This window comes from Callionymus lyra, chromosome 5 (genome assembly GCF_982586985.1).
Source record: "Callionymus lyra chromosome 5, fCalLyr1.hap1.1, whole genome shotgun sequence".
Taxonomy (NCBI): domain Eukaryota; kingdom Metazoa; phylum Chordata; class Actinopteri; order Syngnathiformes; family Callionymidae; genus Callionymus; species Callionymus lyra.
Genome location: NC_141822.1, coordinates 23,612,879 through 23,629,538, shown reverse-complemented (window position 1 = coordinate 23,629,538; position 16,660 = coordinate 23,612,879). Strand labels below are relative to the sequence as shown.

Sequence of the window (16,660 nt, the reverse complement as noted above, 5' to 3'; positions counted from 1 at the left end):
AATTATCCATTAATAGATCTACATAAAAAGTGAATGATTGTGGTGTTTAAAAAAAAAGATAGATACCTGGTTTGTCACAGTCTTTTGGGGTAACACCAGGCGCAGTCCTTGTTCCACTTCTCTCCTGTCCTCTACTGTCCACACACCAGCAATGGCCGGTCGAGCCGTGACACTGAGATTCAGACAACAAATATTAGGACAAGTACAACACAGAAGGATGAGAAATAGGAACGGAATGTAACCTGTTGTGTTGAGTAGTGTCCATTCTCGTCACACTCGGGAACAAACACTCCAGTTAAAGGAAACCCATCCTCGCTGGTGGTTTGGACACTGTCTCTGTGATGCTCACACTGAGTTTTGGGACGCGCCGGTTCAACTACAGATTTTACAGAAGGAAAGTCATATTTTATGTGCTGCCTGAAATAATTAAATTTAAAGTAATTTCCTCTCACTTGGTTTGTCACAATCCTCTGGATCAATACCAGGTGGCGTCCTTGTTCCGGGACGTTCCTGGCCCTGACTGTCAACACACCAACAATGACCAGTGGAGGGATGACACTACAAACGGAACAGTGAGTATGACAAAACAAACACACCATTTATCAGTAAATAAGAACACAATTAAACCTGTTGAGGTGTGTATTGTCCATTATCATCGCACTGAGGTACAAAGGCGCCGATTATAGGGTAACCATCTGCACTCGTGGTCTGGGCGCCGTCTCTGTGGCGCTCACAGAAGGTTTTAGGACGCTCTGGTTCATCTGGAGATTGAGGACAAAAGTTCACATTTAAGAGATGTTTAAAAATAATACGCATTTCATTACAAGTACCTGTTTGGCTACAGTCTCTAGGTGCACTTCCTGGTCGAGTCTTGGTCCCTGGTCTCTCCTGCCCACTACTGTCCACACACCAGCAATGTCCGGTAGATCCGTGACACTAAAGCACATACAAAGAGTGATGAGTCTAATGTTGGCTTGGTATGTATTTCAATTCATCAGTTCTCACCTGCAGTGGTAAGTACTGCCCGTCGTCGTGACATTCTGGAACAAAGACTCCAACCAAGGGGTACCCTTCAGAACTGGTGGTCTGCACGCTGTCTCTATGGTGCTCGCAGCGTGTTTTGGGGCGTTCAGGTTCATCTGTTTAAAAAAGTGTTATCAGATTACATTTTTTCAACTCCGCTGGTCATTCGAAGTCTCACCTGGTTTATCACAGTCTTTACGGGCAGAACCAGGTGGAGACCTAGTTCCAGGTCTTTCTTGTCCACTTTTGTCCACACACCAACAGTGTCCCGTGGAGCCGTGACACTTCAAATCAATCAAGGAGTTAATGTCATTTTTTGGGGAAATCTAAAAATTGGTCACTTTAAAAAACAGTCTCACCTGCTGTGGAACGTACTGTCCATCATCATCACATTGAGGTACATATGCACCGAGAATGGGGTAACCTTCTGGGCTTGTGGTCTGGACACTGTTTCTGTGGTGCTGGCAGTAGGTTTTTGGTCGCTCTGGTTCATTTGGAAAAAGACGTTCAAACACGGCATGCAAGACATTAAAAATGAATTATGTTAACCCTTTCACTCTGCTACCACCTTTCTATTTAACTGTCTTTGCTTGTGGTTTGGCGGTGGGTTTGTATTAACCCATTTCTTTTCCTAACAGCTCTAAACAATGACACACAGTCTCACCTGGTTCGTTACAGTCCTTTCTAGGGGTACCAGGTGGAGTCCTGGTTCCAGGTTTCTCTTGTCCACTTCTGTCCACACACCAACAATGTCCCGTGGAGCCGTGACACTTCAAATCAATCAAGGAGTTAATATCACTTCTTTTTTTTAAATAAAAACTTTAAACAGTCTCACCTGATGTGGAATGTACTGTCCTTCATTATCACATTGAGGTACATAGGCCCCGAGAATAGGGTAACCCTCTGGGCTTGTGGTCTGGACACTGTCTCTGTGGTGCTGGCAGTGAGTTTTTGGTCGCTCTGGTTCATCTGGTGAATAAACAACCACATGCAAGACGTTAAAATGTTTTTTAGCTATAATTTAATGTGACCTGTGCATTCCATATTTTTCCTAACAGGTCTAAACAATGACACACAGTCTCACCTGGTTTTTCACAGTCCTTTATAAGGGTACCAGGTGAAGACCTGGTTCCCGGTCTTTCTTGTCCACTTTTGTCCACACACCAACAATGTCCCGTGGAGCCGTGGCACTTCAAATCAATCAAGGAGTTAATACCACTTTTTTATTTTTTTTTTAATATATAAACTTTAAAAAAGTCTCACCTGTTGTGGAATGTACTGTCCATCATCATCACATTGAGGTACGTAGGCACCGAGAATGGGGTAACCCTCTGGGCTTGTGGTCTGGACACTGTCTCTGTGGTGCTGGCAGTGAGTTTTTGGTCGCTCTGGTTCATCTGGTGAATAAACAACCACATGCAAGACGTTAAAATTATATATGGCTTAAATTGTATGTGACCAGTGCATTCCATATTTTTCCTAACAGGTCGAAACAATGACACACAGTCTCACCTGGTTTGTCACAGTCCTTTGAAAGGGTACCAGGTGGAGACCTAGTTCCAGGTCTCTCTTGGCCACTTTTGTCCACACACCAACAATGTCCCGTGGAGCCGTGACACTTCAAATCAATGGAGGAATTAATGTCATTTTTTGGGAAAAATCTAAAAATTGGTCACTTTAAAAAACGATCTCACCTGTTGTGAAACGTACTGTCCATCATCGTCACACTGAGGTACATAGGCCCCGAGAATAGGGTAACCCTCTGGGCTTGTGGTCTGGACACTGTCTCTGTGGTGCTGGCAGTGAGTTTTTGGTCGCTCTGGTTTATCTGGTGAATAAAGAACCACATGCAATACATTTAAATTTTGATTACCTCCTTTAATTTTATTATGTTTTGGCTAAATGTTTGGGTGAACCAGGAATACCATTTATTTTCCTAACAGCTCTAAACAATGACACACAGTCTCACCTGGTTCGTTACAGTCCTTTCTAGGGGTACCAGGTGGAGACCTGGTTCCAGGTTTCTCTTGTCCACTTCTGTCCACACACCAACAATGTCCCGTGGAGCCGTGACACTTCAAATCAATCAAGGAGTTAATATCACCTTTTTTTTTTAAATAAAAACTTTAAACAGTCTCACCTGATGTGGAATGTACTGTCCTTCATTATCACATTGAGGTACATAGGCCCCGAGAATAGGGTAACCCTCTGGGCTTGTGGTCTGGACACTGTCTCTGTGGTGCTGGCAGTGAGTTTTTGGTCGCTCTGGTTCATCTTGGGAATAAACAACCACATGCAATACATTTAAATTTTGATTACCTCCTTTAATTTTATTATGTTTTGGCTAAATGTTTGGGTGAACCAGGAATACCATTTATTTTCCTAACAGGTCCAAACAATGACACACAGTCTCACCTGTTTTTTCACAGTCCTTTGTAGGGGTACCTGGTGGAGACCTGGTTCCAGGTTTCTCTTGTCCACTTTTGTCCACACACCAACAATGTCCAGTGGAGCCGTGACACTTTACAAATGGATCAAGTTAATATCACATTTAAAAAACATATAAACTCAGTCTCACCTGTTGTGGAATGTACTGTCCTTCATCGTCACACTGAGGTACATAGGCACCGAGAATGGGGTAACCTTCAGGGCTTGTGGTCTGGACACTGTCTCTGTGGTGCTGGCAGTGAGTTTTCGGTCGCTCTGGTTCATCTGGTGAATAAACAACCACATGCAATACATTTAAATTTTGATTACCTCCTTTAATTTTATTATGTTTTGGCTAAATGTTTGGGTAAACCAGGAATAGCATTTATTTTCCTAACAGCTCTAAACAATGACACACAGTCTCACCTGGTTCGTTACAGTCCTTTCTAGGGGTACCAGGTGGAGACCTGGTTCCAGGTTTCTCTTGTCCACTTCTGTCCACACACCAACAATGTCCCGTGGAGCCGTGACACTTCAAATCAATCAAGGAGTTAATATCACCTTTTTTTTTTAAATAAAAACTTTAAACAGTCTCACCTGATGTGGAATGTACTGTCCTTCATTATCACATTGAGGTACATAGGCCCCGAGAATAGGGTAACCCTCTGGGCTTGTGGTCTGGACACTGTCTCTGTGGTGCTGGCAGTGAGTTTTCGGTCGCTCTGGTTCATCTTGGGAAGAAATCCAATAATTTCTGTTCAGGCTGGATTTATTAGCAATAAAAGTTTTTCAGCAATAAAATGCATGCGCGTGTGTTTAAACTTTTAACTGCCCTCCGCCCACACACGGAGTGTAGCGGTGATATCACCTGTTTTTCCAGGCATTCCAAGGATTTGACCCACCGACCCAAACACTACACCACTTACAAGGTTAGGTACACACTCAGTAAAACCTGCTGTCTGTTTAACTTGTCAATGAGTTGAGAAATTGAGGGGTGCACAGGTCAATGTTAGCATGAAAGCCTTTGAGAGTCCTGACATAATACATCTGCTTACACAGGTTTTGCAACTGCACTCCAGGGAAGCCAATGAGGAGTCAACAGAGCTATTTCCCTTTTTTTTTACCTGGTTTGTCACAGTATGTTGGAGGTTGTCCCGCTATGGTCCGTGTTCCTGCTCTTTCTTGCCCGCTTTGGTCGACACACCAGCAGTACCCGGTGGAGCCATGGCACTGGAGTGTGGAGTAGTGTCCATTGACTTCACACTGAGGTACATAGGCTCCAACTATGGGGTGACCCTCTGGGGTGGTGGTCGGAACACTGTCTCGATGATGCTCACACCGGGTCTTTGGAAGCTCCGGTTCGTCTTTGACCAAAAGTCACATTATTAGTTTGTATAAAGAAAAACATTTTATACAATACAATTGAACTATTGAACTACCTGGTTTGTTACAGTCTTTGGGGGCAGTTCCTGGTGGAGTCCTTGTGTCTGGTCTCTCTTGCCCTGTAATGTCCACACACCAACAATGTCCAGAAGAGTCGTGACACTAGCAAAGAAGTAAGGTATATTATTAAAACATGATTTTTATCCATCTTTTACTCAGTGTATATTTGGTAGTACATACCTGTAAAGCCCGGTACTGTCCACTATCATCACACTGGGGAACATACAGTCCAATTATTGGGTATCCCTCTGGGCTGGTGGTCTGCACACTGTCCCTGTAGTGCTCACAGTGTGTTTTTGGACGCTCTGGTTCATCTAAATAACAAAATAAACAACCATGAACATGAATCATTTAGATAAAACACATCAAATATAATGTCTGAAATATAGCTCTTTTAGGTTTTTTCAAATATAACATGCTACATGAGGTCATGGCTCACCTAGTTTGTCACAGTCCTTTGGTGCTGTTCCAGGTGGAGACCTGGTTCCAGGTCTTTCCTGTCCCTGGTTGTCCACACACCAGCAATGTCCTGTTGAGCCGTGACACTGCAACAAAGTGTTTACGTTTCCGATCTCGATGTCTACGAATCCTCCCACTTGAGCCAGAATTTGTTTTACCTGCTGTGTTCTGTATCGTCCGTCGGTGTCGCACTGAGGAATGAAGGCTCCAACACTCGGCTCCCCGCCTTGTTCAAGACCACGCTGCAAACTGTCTCTGTGCATCTCACACTGGCTCTTCGGACGCTCAGTCTGCTCTGTAGATAAAAAGTTCCAAATGTTTTTTATTTATTGTATTGTTTTCATGCCCTAGATTAGATTGAGATCAAGTTTCTATCAGCTTGATCAGAATCAGTCAAACATACTTTTCCTGGCGACAATTAAATGCATCAACATCAGAACTCGTTGAAACAAAAACACACAAAAGCATGTAGAGAAATATTTTTACATCTGGCACTGGGTTGAAAAAGGGCGGAGGTGTCCCCACCCACCTCTAAGGAAACATTCACCACAAATAATGCTGTAAAATTACATCAGACTACATTGATGTTAAATTACTCCGAATTGTATTTGACTGTCCTACGGGAAAGGTTCATCAACAGTTCAAACTGAGAAGAGAACACACCTTAACCTCCTACACATTTTTCACACGTGCTGAGTTGCTCTGTTTCCCTATCACTTTTACTCCCTCTCCGGTCTTATCTCTCGCATTAGTGCTCCGACTCTTATTTTCACATTTGTCACCCTGCCTCCCTCCTTTGCCGCGACTCCTTGTTCTCGCAGCTGCGAGTTACTGCTGTGGAAGTTATTGTGTTTTCGCTTTGACAAATATGTGAGATCCCTCCAAATATCCGGCTAGTTTTGGAACATTCTGTCCTACGAGCAGCACTGTTGTGTCAACTGCACCTGACACAAATGTATCTGCAGGAGAGAATGACATCATGAGAATATCACGGATGAATCTGAAACACATGCCGTCTCCTGTACATGGTGTTAAGGGACTTAAAATTCTTGTTAATGTTATTCTAATATTTATTTTCATCTTAACTATTAAATGGGCAGTAGAGCTTTTTCTTTTAGGGGGCATATTTGAGTAATAATATCATAATTATTATTTAGTAATTCCAGTGATGGGTGAAATATTTGTATAAACGTGTTTTCACTATTTTCAAAATCTCAACTGGTCAGAAGATTTGATACTTGTGTCCAATTAGCACCAGTTCTGACATGCGGTAGTAACTGGATTGAAAAGAAATGCAGATTAATTTCGTTTTCGGATTCATTACTAAATTAGTAAAAATCTATATTTCATATTTTTGAAAAATAAAGACCATCTGAACTCACCTGGAAGATTCACCTCCTCATAAACGCCATCTCAAACACACACATTATAGCCCCGAAATAATAGTGACAGAAAATAAGACAGACAAAGTGTTTTGTGATATGAACACACTTAAAGCATCCTGTCAATATTTTAGAAGAATCTTTTTTCCAAAGCATGTTCCCAATTTTTTAAGCACTATCGAAGGAGTTACGCTGTTTCAAAAGCATCCGTTTCTTAACTACAAACTTAATTTTTCAAGATAAATGACCATTGAGATGATTAGCCATTGGAGTGAACATGAAGATTACAAATGTCTTAATGATAAATCTCTAACAGGGCCTGATATTTCTCTACAAATTGTAAACCCAAGAAAAAAACTCATTTTTACATTTCTGGCTAGTACTCACCAACACAGGTGCGACCATCGGAGCCAAATTCGAAGCCGCTCTGGCACTGACAGCGATGGCTTCCAGGCAAGTTCACACACTGAGCATGAGCCCCACATGCAGCCAAACCCTCTGTACATTCGTCCATGTCTGCAGGTGGGGGGAAAAGAAGAAGTTTTTCTATAGGAACTACAAGCTATAAACCACATATAACCTAATGCACATGTTAAAGCTACAATTAGGGATAATTACTAGCACTTTCAGGACGTATACAAGGTTTGTGAGGTACCCACACACCTGGACATTCTTAAAAGTATTGCACAATAACCAGGGCAGATCCCCACACCAATTACGTGACTAGAAAACAAACACTTTGGCTCATGGGAACTAAAGCAGATCCTTCAGGTCTCATGGTGCTGTCAGCAGGAGACAGAGACATGATGCTCAACTAATAACAGGCCAAGCACCACCTTAAAGCAATGGAAGTCCCAGGTAATGAGGTAATCCCGAGTGAAGAGGTCGAGGTAATGTGGGCTTCTGGTGTAGATGGAGGGTTAAAAAGGTGGGATTCCTTCACTCCACATATGGGGACGGAATATCCTTCCAAGAGGATCCCAAACTTATAACTTAAAAATGCTGCTTTGAACGCCTCAAGGCCTAAGATCAGGGGCTTCAAACTCAACTGGGTAGGGGGGCCACCAGAGGAGAATTCTTGTGGACTGGGATGCAGGCTAGGAGTCTTTCAGCTTTTTTCTCTTAAAGTAGTTGATCCAAATTTCATTTGTACCTTGTTTTTCACCATTTTTGTTTGGTTTAATTTTATGTAGTTTTTTGTGTCCTTTCCAACTCTATTGGATAACTATATAATCGGAGCTTCATAAATGATAACCCACCGCACCCATAAACACTTCATCCACTGGAGGGCCAAAGAACATAATATCACGGGGCGTCCAAAGAAACCTCCAATGCTTAACTATTAACAAACATTTGTTATGATTTGCCACAATAGCAAATGATTCAGTAAAAGTACACACCGTAACAGTTGCGTCCGTCTCCTGTATAACCTGTAGCACACTGGCATTGAAAGGCTTGTCCCTCCAGTGGGATGCACTGAGCGGTGGTGTCACAGTCATGGTTGCCAGCATAGCAGGGGTTCACTAACTCGGGCCCGGTCGGCTCAACTGAAAGAGAAGAATATTTCTAAGAATCAATTTATTTGAAATCTGGATTATTTTACGTTAAAGAGCATAGTGATTACAAGTCAACGTAACCAGACACACATGTAACAGAGTTTCAGACGAATTCCCACAACCCGGTTTCCTAAAAGGAAGTAACTCGGTTCATGTTCGCAATATTGAACATATGGACAACGTTAGACACAGTTTGTATATGGTGGAAAAAAAATACAGCAAAATAACTATAAAAACTTTGATTAATGTTATAAATCAGGTCTTCAAGGTAGTTTAAGTTGTGAGGAAAATATCTGCTCCTGATAAAGTCTCACACTCTAACATTAACCAGCAACAGACTTATAATCTACTTGGACAAATATACAGACACAGACATTAGCAGCAGCTTGAATTCATCTCCCGAGGCCAGAACCAATTCTGGCTCATTATCAGAGCGAGCGATAGGGTGACAGAGAGAGAGAGAGAGAGACTCTTTCAAGTCAGGAGTGTGTCTGGGAAAGACTGGAAGATGAGAGGGGGAGATACACGTGGACTGCAGCAACGATAGAGGATAATTAAAGAGACAAAGTGAGAGGTCGGGCAAACACGTACGAAAAACACAAACGCTTTAAACAGAACACCATCAAAGTCTTGAACACAGTTATCCACCTGTTGCTTTCAACCCTCGACAAGACGTTCAGCATTAGTAGTGGCAAAATGGCTGTGGTTGAGTACCACAATTACTACACTGTCAATCATTACTTACTGCTGCGGTTGATGGGAAAAAAATGTGAAAACTTGCTCGAAGGGTAACGCATAAATCTTGCGCAGGTATGAACTTGCACCAATTTTTGCGAAGAGCATTAATATAACAAAAATGGCCTGATCAGCAATTTTATTAGTGTACTGGCTCCAAAAACTGTACAAACTTTATAAATTACACTGTATTCTATCCCATTCCACTGAGTGTTTATGACATGATATCATCTGATCTCTTGAGACTCCCTTCTACAGCTGTGCAGCGTAAGGTTACCAGTATGCAGAGAAACAAAACTCTGCGTTAAGAAAAGACACGGAAGAAATACTGTTTATTGTTTCTGTCGTTCTTGTTTTGCGGTGGAACGCTTTAAAGAATCTGTCGATTAATAATCATATTTGTGGCAATCCTCTTGGAAATAGTAAGCCAGCCATAGTTTTTCATGAAAATGCAAAATATTCTCGCAACTTTGCAGGTGTTGTTCAACGAGGATGCCTCTAAAATAAGCATTCAGAGTCTGAAAAGTTTGTATCTTTTTGTGTGTATGTGTGGGGGGGAGGTGTTTTACCTCACCCTTCCTATCAGTTCACTGATTTTCATTACATCACAGGGCAGCTATTTACACAGCACCCCCCTACACACACACACACACACACACCAGCAAGAATATCTGTCATTGGCTTGGATATTGTTTCCCAGAGTGAAAGACCTGAGAACCCATACACATACATACACACACAAGCGCACACACACACACACCAATTAAATTATGTTTACAAAACCCCTGATCCCTTCAAGCTCTTCCAGCTGTGCTCTCAGAGTATCTCTGCACGTGTGTGTGTGTGTATGTGTGAAATGTTTGATCATAACCTTTGAAATCAGCGTGTTGACATGTGAATGACAGAAATTTGGTCTGGATTCCAGAAATTGTTGAAAAAAAACAACTATAATATGACTTGCTCTCCATCATCTGGGGTCCAAGAAGGTCCTTTCTGGACTGTCTCACCAAGACTGGCTACAGAAGCCTTTTGTTGACTGATACGGAACATGAGTTGTGTTTCTTTCTAGTGGGTTAGAAATAATTGTTCAAAATCTGACTTAAAGTGTACCAGATTTCGTTGTTTTTTTAATTTCCTTGAAATGTTAATACTTATCTGTACTAGATTGTGAAATACAACTTCTCCTGGCCAACTTTAATATATATATTTCATTTTTTTAAAATTCATCCAGGGTTAAAACCCATTACACAAGTTTTGATATAGGCATGTGTGAGCTATAACTGTGCACTTATAGTTGTTCGTTTAATATTAAATTGATTTTGTCACCGATATAAGTTTTTAAAGCTCAGGTGGACTACATACAATAACATGGCTGACGGAATTTCATCCCAATAAACTTGAGTTTGACACATTCGCAGAGGCCTAGTACTGGTCCATGAGGCTTGTGATATTGGCCACACATAAAAAGTAAAAGAATAATTTTTAAAAAATTGTATAATCGCTGCTATATTGGTTATTACTGTCTGAAAGTTTTTATTCTTAAAGAAACACTAAATATTCTCAGAAGTAGAATTAGCCAGTGACCCGCATTTTGGTCAATTTTTGAACCTGTAAAGGTACAAAAAAAACAACCAGGGTTTCCGCTGATTCCGCTTATGGTGAGATGTATTTCAAAACAATACTTAAATTTTTTTTTTAAAGTTGTGCAAATGTATTTTAACCGTTTTTATTTGAAGGTCGGTCCGTGAATATAATCAAACCATTCCGTAGTATAAAAATGTTTGGTGACCCCTCCTCTAAGTCTTTAAACAGCATCTCACCTCCCACTGGACTGATCTTGTTGGTGATGGCGTATCTCAGGATCCGTTCCTCCGTAACATACATGACGAACACTCTTTCCATTGTGATCTGCAGCGTTTCGACAGGGGCGGCCCGGTTGTCATGGCGACAGTCACGGTACGTAATATTCTGCTTCAGCTGGAACGAGAAGGACTCAGATCCTCGGTCTGCAGAGACCACCGAGTACTCCCTCACAGAAGTGGAGGTCGCAACTGGAATAAAAAAGATGGGGATCATCTTTAAGCAAAAAGTTTTGGGGAGTTTTCTGGTATAAATGTGGTCGTTGTTGTTACCGGATGGGTAATACTGGTAGATCTCCTTGAAAGGTTCCATGGTTATTTCAGCTCCAGGAGGTAAGAAAGGCACATTCCCCATCACGACTGTGTCAACGGTGAGGTGATTGTGGTCGTCCAGGCCTCGTCCTGTCTGGACGATCGTCACCCGCTGATTACCGGGATAAAAAATCATCTCTGCGTGACGAGTGAACTCTGCGCCTGGAAACACAATAAGTCACAAATCAGCAACAACTGATGTAAATGTACGCGTAATTGCAGCCGACCAGACCTGTTTAATTGGATCAAAATGTTCGTTCATGGTCCAACATTAGGGTTTGGCATCAGTGCTCAAGTTGTTTATCGTTAAAAAATTATTGTTACTGAACACAAACACACACACAGCTGTTTTCTATTGAGGGAGGGTAGAGGCTTGATATCAGCCTCACATCTCTGGAGAGGTTTTTTGGCTACAGCGAAGCACACAAACAAACACACCCAATGTAAAAAGTTAGAGTTGACAATAATTTCTTTACCCGTGATTTTAAATCCAGCCTGGCTGTTGGGGAGCTCCAGGGCGAACAACCACCCAAAGAGTTCTCCTATGGGTGCCAAAGCCATGAGAGCCCAACCCACCATCTCAGGAACCTGACCATGGACACACGGTTAGAAGGTTACAAAGAATTGATTCAGGAAAAAGAAGAGACTTACTTCGCTGACGGCTGTGTACGCTCTTCCGTCGCCCACCACGATATACGCGTGTAGATCAATGTTGTTCAGTTCGACAGGCGTGGAACCCACAGTCACTGTACCTCTCAGTTTACCGCTGACACGCTGAGGAGCACCTGAACAAGTGTGAAGAGGAAATAAATGAACACATATGTCTTGCTTTAAGACTAGAGGTCAAGTTTCTCACCATCAGGCAGACAATGGCGACCATTTCCATAGAATCCGGGTCTGCAGTGGCAACAATAACCGGAAGCATAGTCCGAGCACATTGCATTCTGGGAACATTGCTGTTGGAATCTTGAAAAAGAAGGTGTGGACGGTTAACGTTATTTCTTATTTAGTCACTGCTTTCTTAAATTAAATAACCTAGCATTTTGTTTTATTGGTCATTTAAGTTATTTGTTACTCATTGTTAGAAGTAAAACACCATAAAAACAGAACATACCTGGCACATGTTTCTTTATTCTCTGTGGTGTACTGGATCACTGAGGACCGACAAGGACAGCACGTTCAGTTTTAACATAACAGACACTTTTTTATACCAGGGCAGTCAAACTCAATTACACAAAGGCCCAAAATCCTCCAACAGTCTATGATGCTGGTCATAGAAAATGCATGTTTACTAAACAGTGTGAGCCAGACTGTTCTATTGTATTTTCATTCTTGCAGGCCAAGTATATCCTAAATATTTCCTTGTTTATAATCCTTCCTGTCGTTGAAAGTCTCTGAATATTTTTTTTAAGTTTCACAGTATAAACATGATTATTTATGATTATTTGCTGTGACAACCATCAAGCAATCCACAACAAATCACTTGTCTGGCTAGATTTCGGTCCCTGGCCTTGAGTTTCACCAAGGGATTTAGATTAACACCGGAAAATAAACAGTGGAAAAGAAAATGTATGATTTTTCATCCATGGAAGATCTTTCTTATATTCCCCAAAATAGGGTTCAGACCGACATAATTCACTTACGGAAAATACAAAGTCATCAAATTGTCTCATTAGCTTGTTAGCATGGTGATGATCAACAAAGTCCAAATGTTATGGAAGACTTGACTGGTCTTAAATATATGTGGGCGGAGTGATGTTAAAATGTATACACTACTGACACACTGCACATCCTCTCCCACACAGAGATATAACACAAGTCAAGACTAAACTCAGAGATGAACCAGCTGTTACATTCAGGGACTCTCACTGTAAACTGTCAACATTCAACATTATTTGTTTGGTCCTGAAATAAATATGCTTAAAAGACTTAGTCTGACTTTGAATGGACTTTCTGGGATTCTTGCAGGCAGGGAGATTGACAGAGAACACATTCTTATTAATGGTTGCAGAGGAGGGAGTCACTCTCGCACACCTGGGAGCTCAAGAGCACAACAGCAGTATTGTACTGGCAGCTGCTGAGCTGCTGAGTTGCTCACTGGCGGATGGCGAGGTACTGTTACCCTGCCGTTTCTCACAGTATCCTACCGACTCTTAATGGAACACCACCAGGAAAAAAAGAGAGGAGGGAAATTCCTCCCTTACCAGCCATTGTAACATACAGTTTGATTCGGTCTTTCACATCTCTTACCTCCCGTGTCAAAATCGACATCATCCTCATCCACTGTGACCACATGACCTCCAGGAGTGAGTGGAGATTCATTTCTGTGAGGAGGGTAAACATCTGCCTCCTCCAAAGGATCCTAACAAGGGACAGATGATGGTTAACAACTGTTTTCACTCCAGATATGTTATGTCTGTTGTCCGTGAAAGCCGATATCAACTCTGTCCAGATGCTTGTGAAGATAGATTTGGTGTGAGGTATAACTTATATATAATGACTTGCAGTTGGTTGAGAGCACAAACGTATAACATATAAGTCAAGTTAGTCACTTGTTCTGCTTCTACTTTTCTAATAGATGGTTATTTCTTGGATACCTGCGGATGCTGCTCCTCGGGAAGCTGAGATTTGCCGCCTTGGACATCCTCAGGTAGATTGGGGTGAGCATTGTTCCTCTGTGCTGGCTCCGAATTGTACCGGGGTTCAGGCGCTAGTTGTGCATCTTCACTGCCATGTGGACCCCTATAGTCTGGCTGATTTGATGGAGGCGTGGGTGATTGAGGGTTTCTGGGCTGGAGGGTTTCTACATCAGGAGCTGGGTGGAATTCTGGGTCACCGCCAGTTAAAGGATAATCCTCATCTTCCTCTTGATGGTCAGCTTCAAAGTTGTTGTTTGTATACTCCTCGAACTCAGCGTACTCTGGAGTGGTGGTTTCCTGTAGGAGTAAATACAAATGTTAATGTATAATAATTAGGACATTTTAAAGATTATATTGTTTAATTTTTTACCAGAGAGGTCCCAGGTTTTAAAGGAGGGGCCGTAACAAGAAATCCACTGATGGAGGCAGGAACAATGTTTTCAAAAGAGTAACGACTCCCCGTGTGGAAGAGCCAGATGCCCGGGATTCCAGTATTGCCAACTCTGGACAGGAAATAACACCGTAGATTACACTCTATAATGGCTACTTTCTTTGCGTTGCGTCACTATGTGAGGTTATGTGTTGAATAATATTTTAAAATAATGCTTTTATGCTCATGATAATTAATATATGTATCTGCGCAAAAGAGACATTGAGCCTTAAACATTTTGAACTTACTTGTAGAGGTTTTGAACGCTGTTGACATCAGTGGTGACACTGTGGTGTGGTCCCTCAGTTCGAGAAAAAATAAGAAAAGAAATTTCTCCTCTGCTGAAACCGACTCTTGCTGGAAGCTCAATGTTGACATTGTACGACTCCTAGAGAAAGATAACACAGAAGTTATAAGAATACTTTCAAAACATACCAAGCATTGAATAATTATTTTCTATATGGTACTACATTTATCGTACCTTCGGTCTGGTACCGAAAAAGTTCAAGCCTCCTTCAGGGTAGAGGAAGAGAACGTAGGAGTCCGACTCATCGTATCCAATGACTGCCTGGAATGTATTCAGCTAGAGAAAAACAAAAAATGAGTTTGTTAAACAGAAGTAAAAAGCAGTAAATAAGATGAGTATTCAAACACAACATATTTATCCTCTCAATCACTTTTAAATCATTTAAAGATGTTCAGTTGTTTTTAGAAGTAGATAATGATATCTAAATATAAAATAAACTATGTATACTAGCAGACAACATTTTGTCTTGCACTGTTTCTCAACATAATGTATTTTTATATATATAATATTAATGAATTGTATTTAACCGTTACAAATTGATATGCACACTTTGATGTAGGAGTCTTTTATTTTATTTAAATCTCATTTTATTTCAGGAAGTACAATTAGTAACTAGTTGATCAGCTAATGACCTTGACCTCTTTATCAGACTGACTCTAAAAGTGTATTCATCAATGCAGATGTCTTGGAAACAACCACTAAATATAGATTTGGAAAAGGTCCATAGAATTTTCGTTGGCTTTAAAGCAATGTACAATATCCTAGCTACAGAGACTTTACTTATAGTGTTACTATTAGCCCTAAGGCTAACTCATCACGTAGCTATGCTAATGTCACCAAAATTGTTTGCTAGCATTAGCTAGCTCTAAATAATGGCACAACTGGCTAATATTTTAAACATCCACGGCCTTGTTTTGTTACCTTAGCACTAGCATCTCAAATTCCAACCTCATGAAGAAAACCCAGCAGTACGTTGTCAGAATCTCAGCGTTTGTGAATAATTGTAGTCAGCTGTGTTGATGATGATTTCACCACGTCGCCCTCCGCTCACTTCGACCACCTTTGAGCTTCACTCGCTCCTCGTGTTTGACCTTCACACTTCTCCTGCCCTTTATCTCATTGACCTTCACTCATCCCTTGTTTTCGCAGCACTCACGTCTGAGCCCCTCGCACTTCCTCAAACTTAACACAAGATCCCAGTGTCCCAGTTGAACAGCCTCTAATTCGGGTGAATATAATATAACTTTTTTTTTTTTACTTTTCCATTCATTCAGGCACGTACCTAAAAGAGTGTGTATGTGCGAGTGTGTGAAAGCTACTCTGCCTCCTAAAACCGCAGTTGGAAAAACACAGATTTACTGAATGACTCTGTGATCCCATGTTTTCCTTTGGGACATAATCATGACACACACACGGACAAGGATGTGTACACACACACACACACACACACACACACACACACACACACACCTTGGTCTCTCAACCCCCAGCCCAGATGTTGATCTGCACAGCTGTCTTCCTGTGCGTCTCTGGACATCTTTCTCAAGTGACGTTCCAGCGAACGCTCCAGATGTGGTTACAGTGTGACACATGTTGCACAAACACAGATTCCTCATCCATGTCTAATCATGGAACGTACGTGTGTTCGGTCGCCTAATTGTTTACGTCCACATCTTTAAGCCATCTTCTTGTTTGTGGGCGTGGAGGATCCCGGAGCCCCGGGGTACCCTGTAACGAGCGAGGAGGGGGTCTTTCTGGTGTCCTTTTGTCTTTATGGAGGAGGGAAGGCGTATTTTTTGTATTGTATCTCCAAGCAATTTAAATAGTTGCCGCTTATTTTCTGGCATTCCTTAAATAGCAGATAAGACACACATTTGAAGGAGGCGGAAGAGCTCGGAGATAATGTGAGAGTCATTTGTACGCAAATGAAGCGTCTGTCTAATGACGTATTTTACCACACCTGAAGTGCATTAAGTTACAATACTCAAATCTAAAGTATTTGTATTTCTGGTTAACCAATACTGGTTAACTAGTTTAGATGCTCGCTCACAATTGTTCAACACTTGAGGGGAGGCGCAAAGAACAATA

General features: G+C 41.6%; 1 protein-coding gene across 4 annotated transcripts in view; it reads right to left on the bottom strand.

Moving 5' to 3' along the window:
• nid2a (nidogen 2a (osteonidogen)) overlaps window positions 1-16,660 on the bottom strand; it is a 33,524-nt gene that overhangs the window by 7,847 nt on the left and 9,017 nt on the right. For 2 of the 4 annotated variants that reach the window (XM_087791508.1, XM_087791512.1), the window contains 38 exons: window positions 14,747-14,848; window positions 14,514-14,653; window positions 14,206-14,338; window positions 13,794-14,132; window positions 13,447-13,558; window positions 12,311-12,350; window positions 12,053-12,162; window positions 11,848-11,981; window positions 11,673-11,784; window positions 11,158-11,358; window positions 10,846-11,076; window positions 8,135-8,281; window positions 7,122-7,250; window positions 5,511-5,647; window positions 5,333-5,438; window positions 5,074-5,207; window positions 4,890-4,995; window positions 4,575-4,814; window positions 4,048-4,181; window positions 3,877-3,982; window positions 3,602-3,735; window positions 3,439-3,544; window positions 3,164-3,297; window positions 2,993-3,098; window positions 2,718-2,851; window positions 2,536-2,641; window positions 2,287-2,420; window positions 2,108-2,213; window positions 1,859-1,992; window positions 1,688-1,793; window positions 1,383-1,507; window positions 1,202-1,307; window positions 1,006-1,139; window positions 831-936; window positions 628-761; window positions 453-558; window positions 243-376; window positions 67-172 (listed from right to left, as the gene is read on the bottom strand). In XM_087791508.1, coding sequence (XP_087647634.1) covers window positions 67-172; window positions 243-376; window positions 453-558; window positions 628-761; window positions 831-936; window positions 1,006-1,139; window positions 1,202-1,307; window positions 1,383-1,507; window positions 1,688-1,793; window positions 1,859-1,992; window positions 2,108-2,213; window positions 2,287-2,420; window positions 2,536-2,641; window positions 2,718-2,851; window positions 2,993-3,098; window positions 3,164-3,297; window positions 3,439-3,544; window positions 3,602-3,735; window positions 3,877-3,982; window positions 4,048-4,181; window positions 4,575-4,814; window positions 4,890-4,995; window positions 5,074-5,207; window positions 5,333-5,438; window positions 5,511-5,647; window positions 7,122-7,250; window positions 8,135-8,281; window positions 10,846-11,076; window positions 11,158-11,358; window positions 11,673-11,784; window positions 11,848-11,981; window positions 12,053-12,162; window positions 12,311-12,350; window positions 13,447-13,558; window positions 13,794-14,132; window positions 14,206-14,338; window positions 14,514-14,653; window positions 14,747-14,848 — 5,044 coding nt within the window. The remainder of the gene's footprint in view (window positions 1-66; window positions 173-242; window positions 377-452; window positions 559-627; window positions 762-830; window positions 937-1,005; window positions 1,140-1,201; window positions 1,308-1,382; window positions 1,508-1,687; window positions 1,794-1,858; window positions 1,993-2,107; window positions 2,214-2,286; window positions 2,421-2,535; window positions 2,642-2,717; window positions 2,852-2,992; window positions 3,099-3,163; window positions 3,298-3,438; window positions 3,545-3,601; window positions 3,736-3,876; window positions 3,983-4,047; window positions 4,182-4,574; window positions 4,815-4,889; window positions 4,996-5,073; window positions 5,208-5,332; window positions 5,439-5,510; window positions 5,648-7,121; window positions 7,251-8,134; window positions 8,282-10,845; window positions 11,077-11,157; window positions 11,359-11,672; window positions 11,785-11,847; window positions 11,982-12,052; window positions 12,163-12,310; window positions 12,351-13,446; window positions 13,559-13,793; window positions 14,133-14,205; window positions 14,339-14,513; window positions 14,654-14,746; window positions 14,849-16,660) is intronic. The other 2 variants (XM_087791510.1, XM_087791511.1) reach the window with 2 other exon arrangements.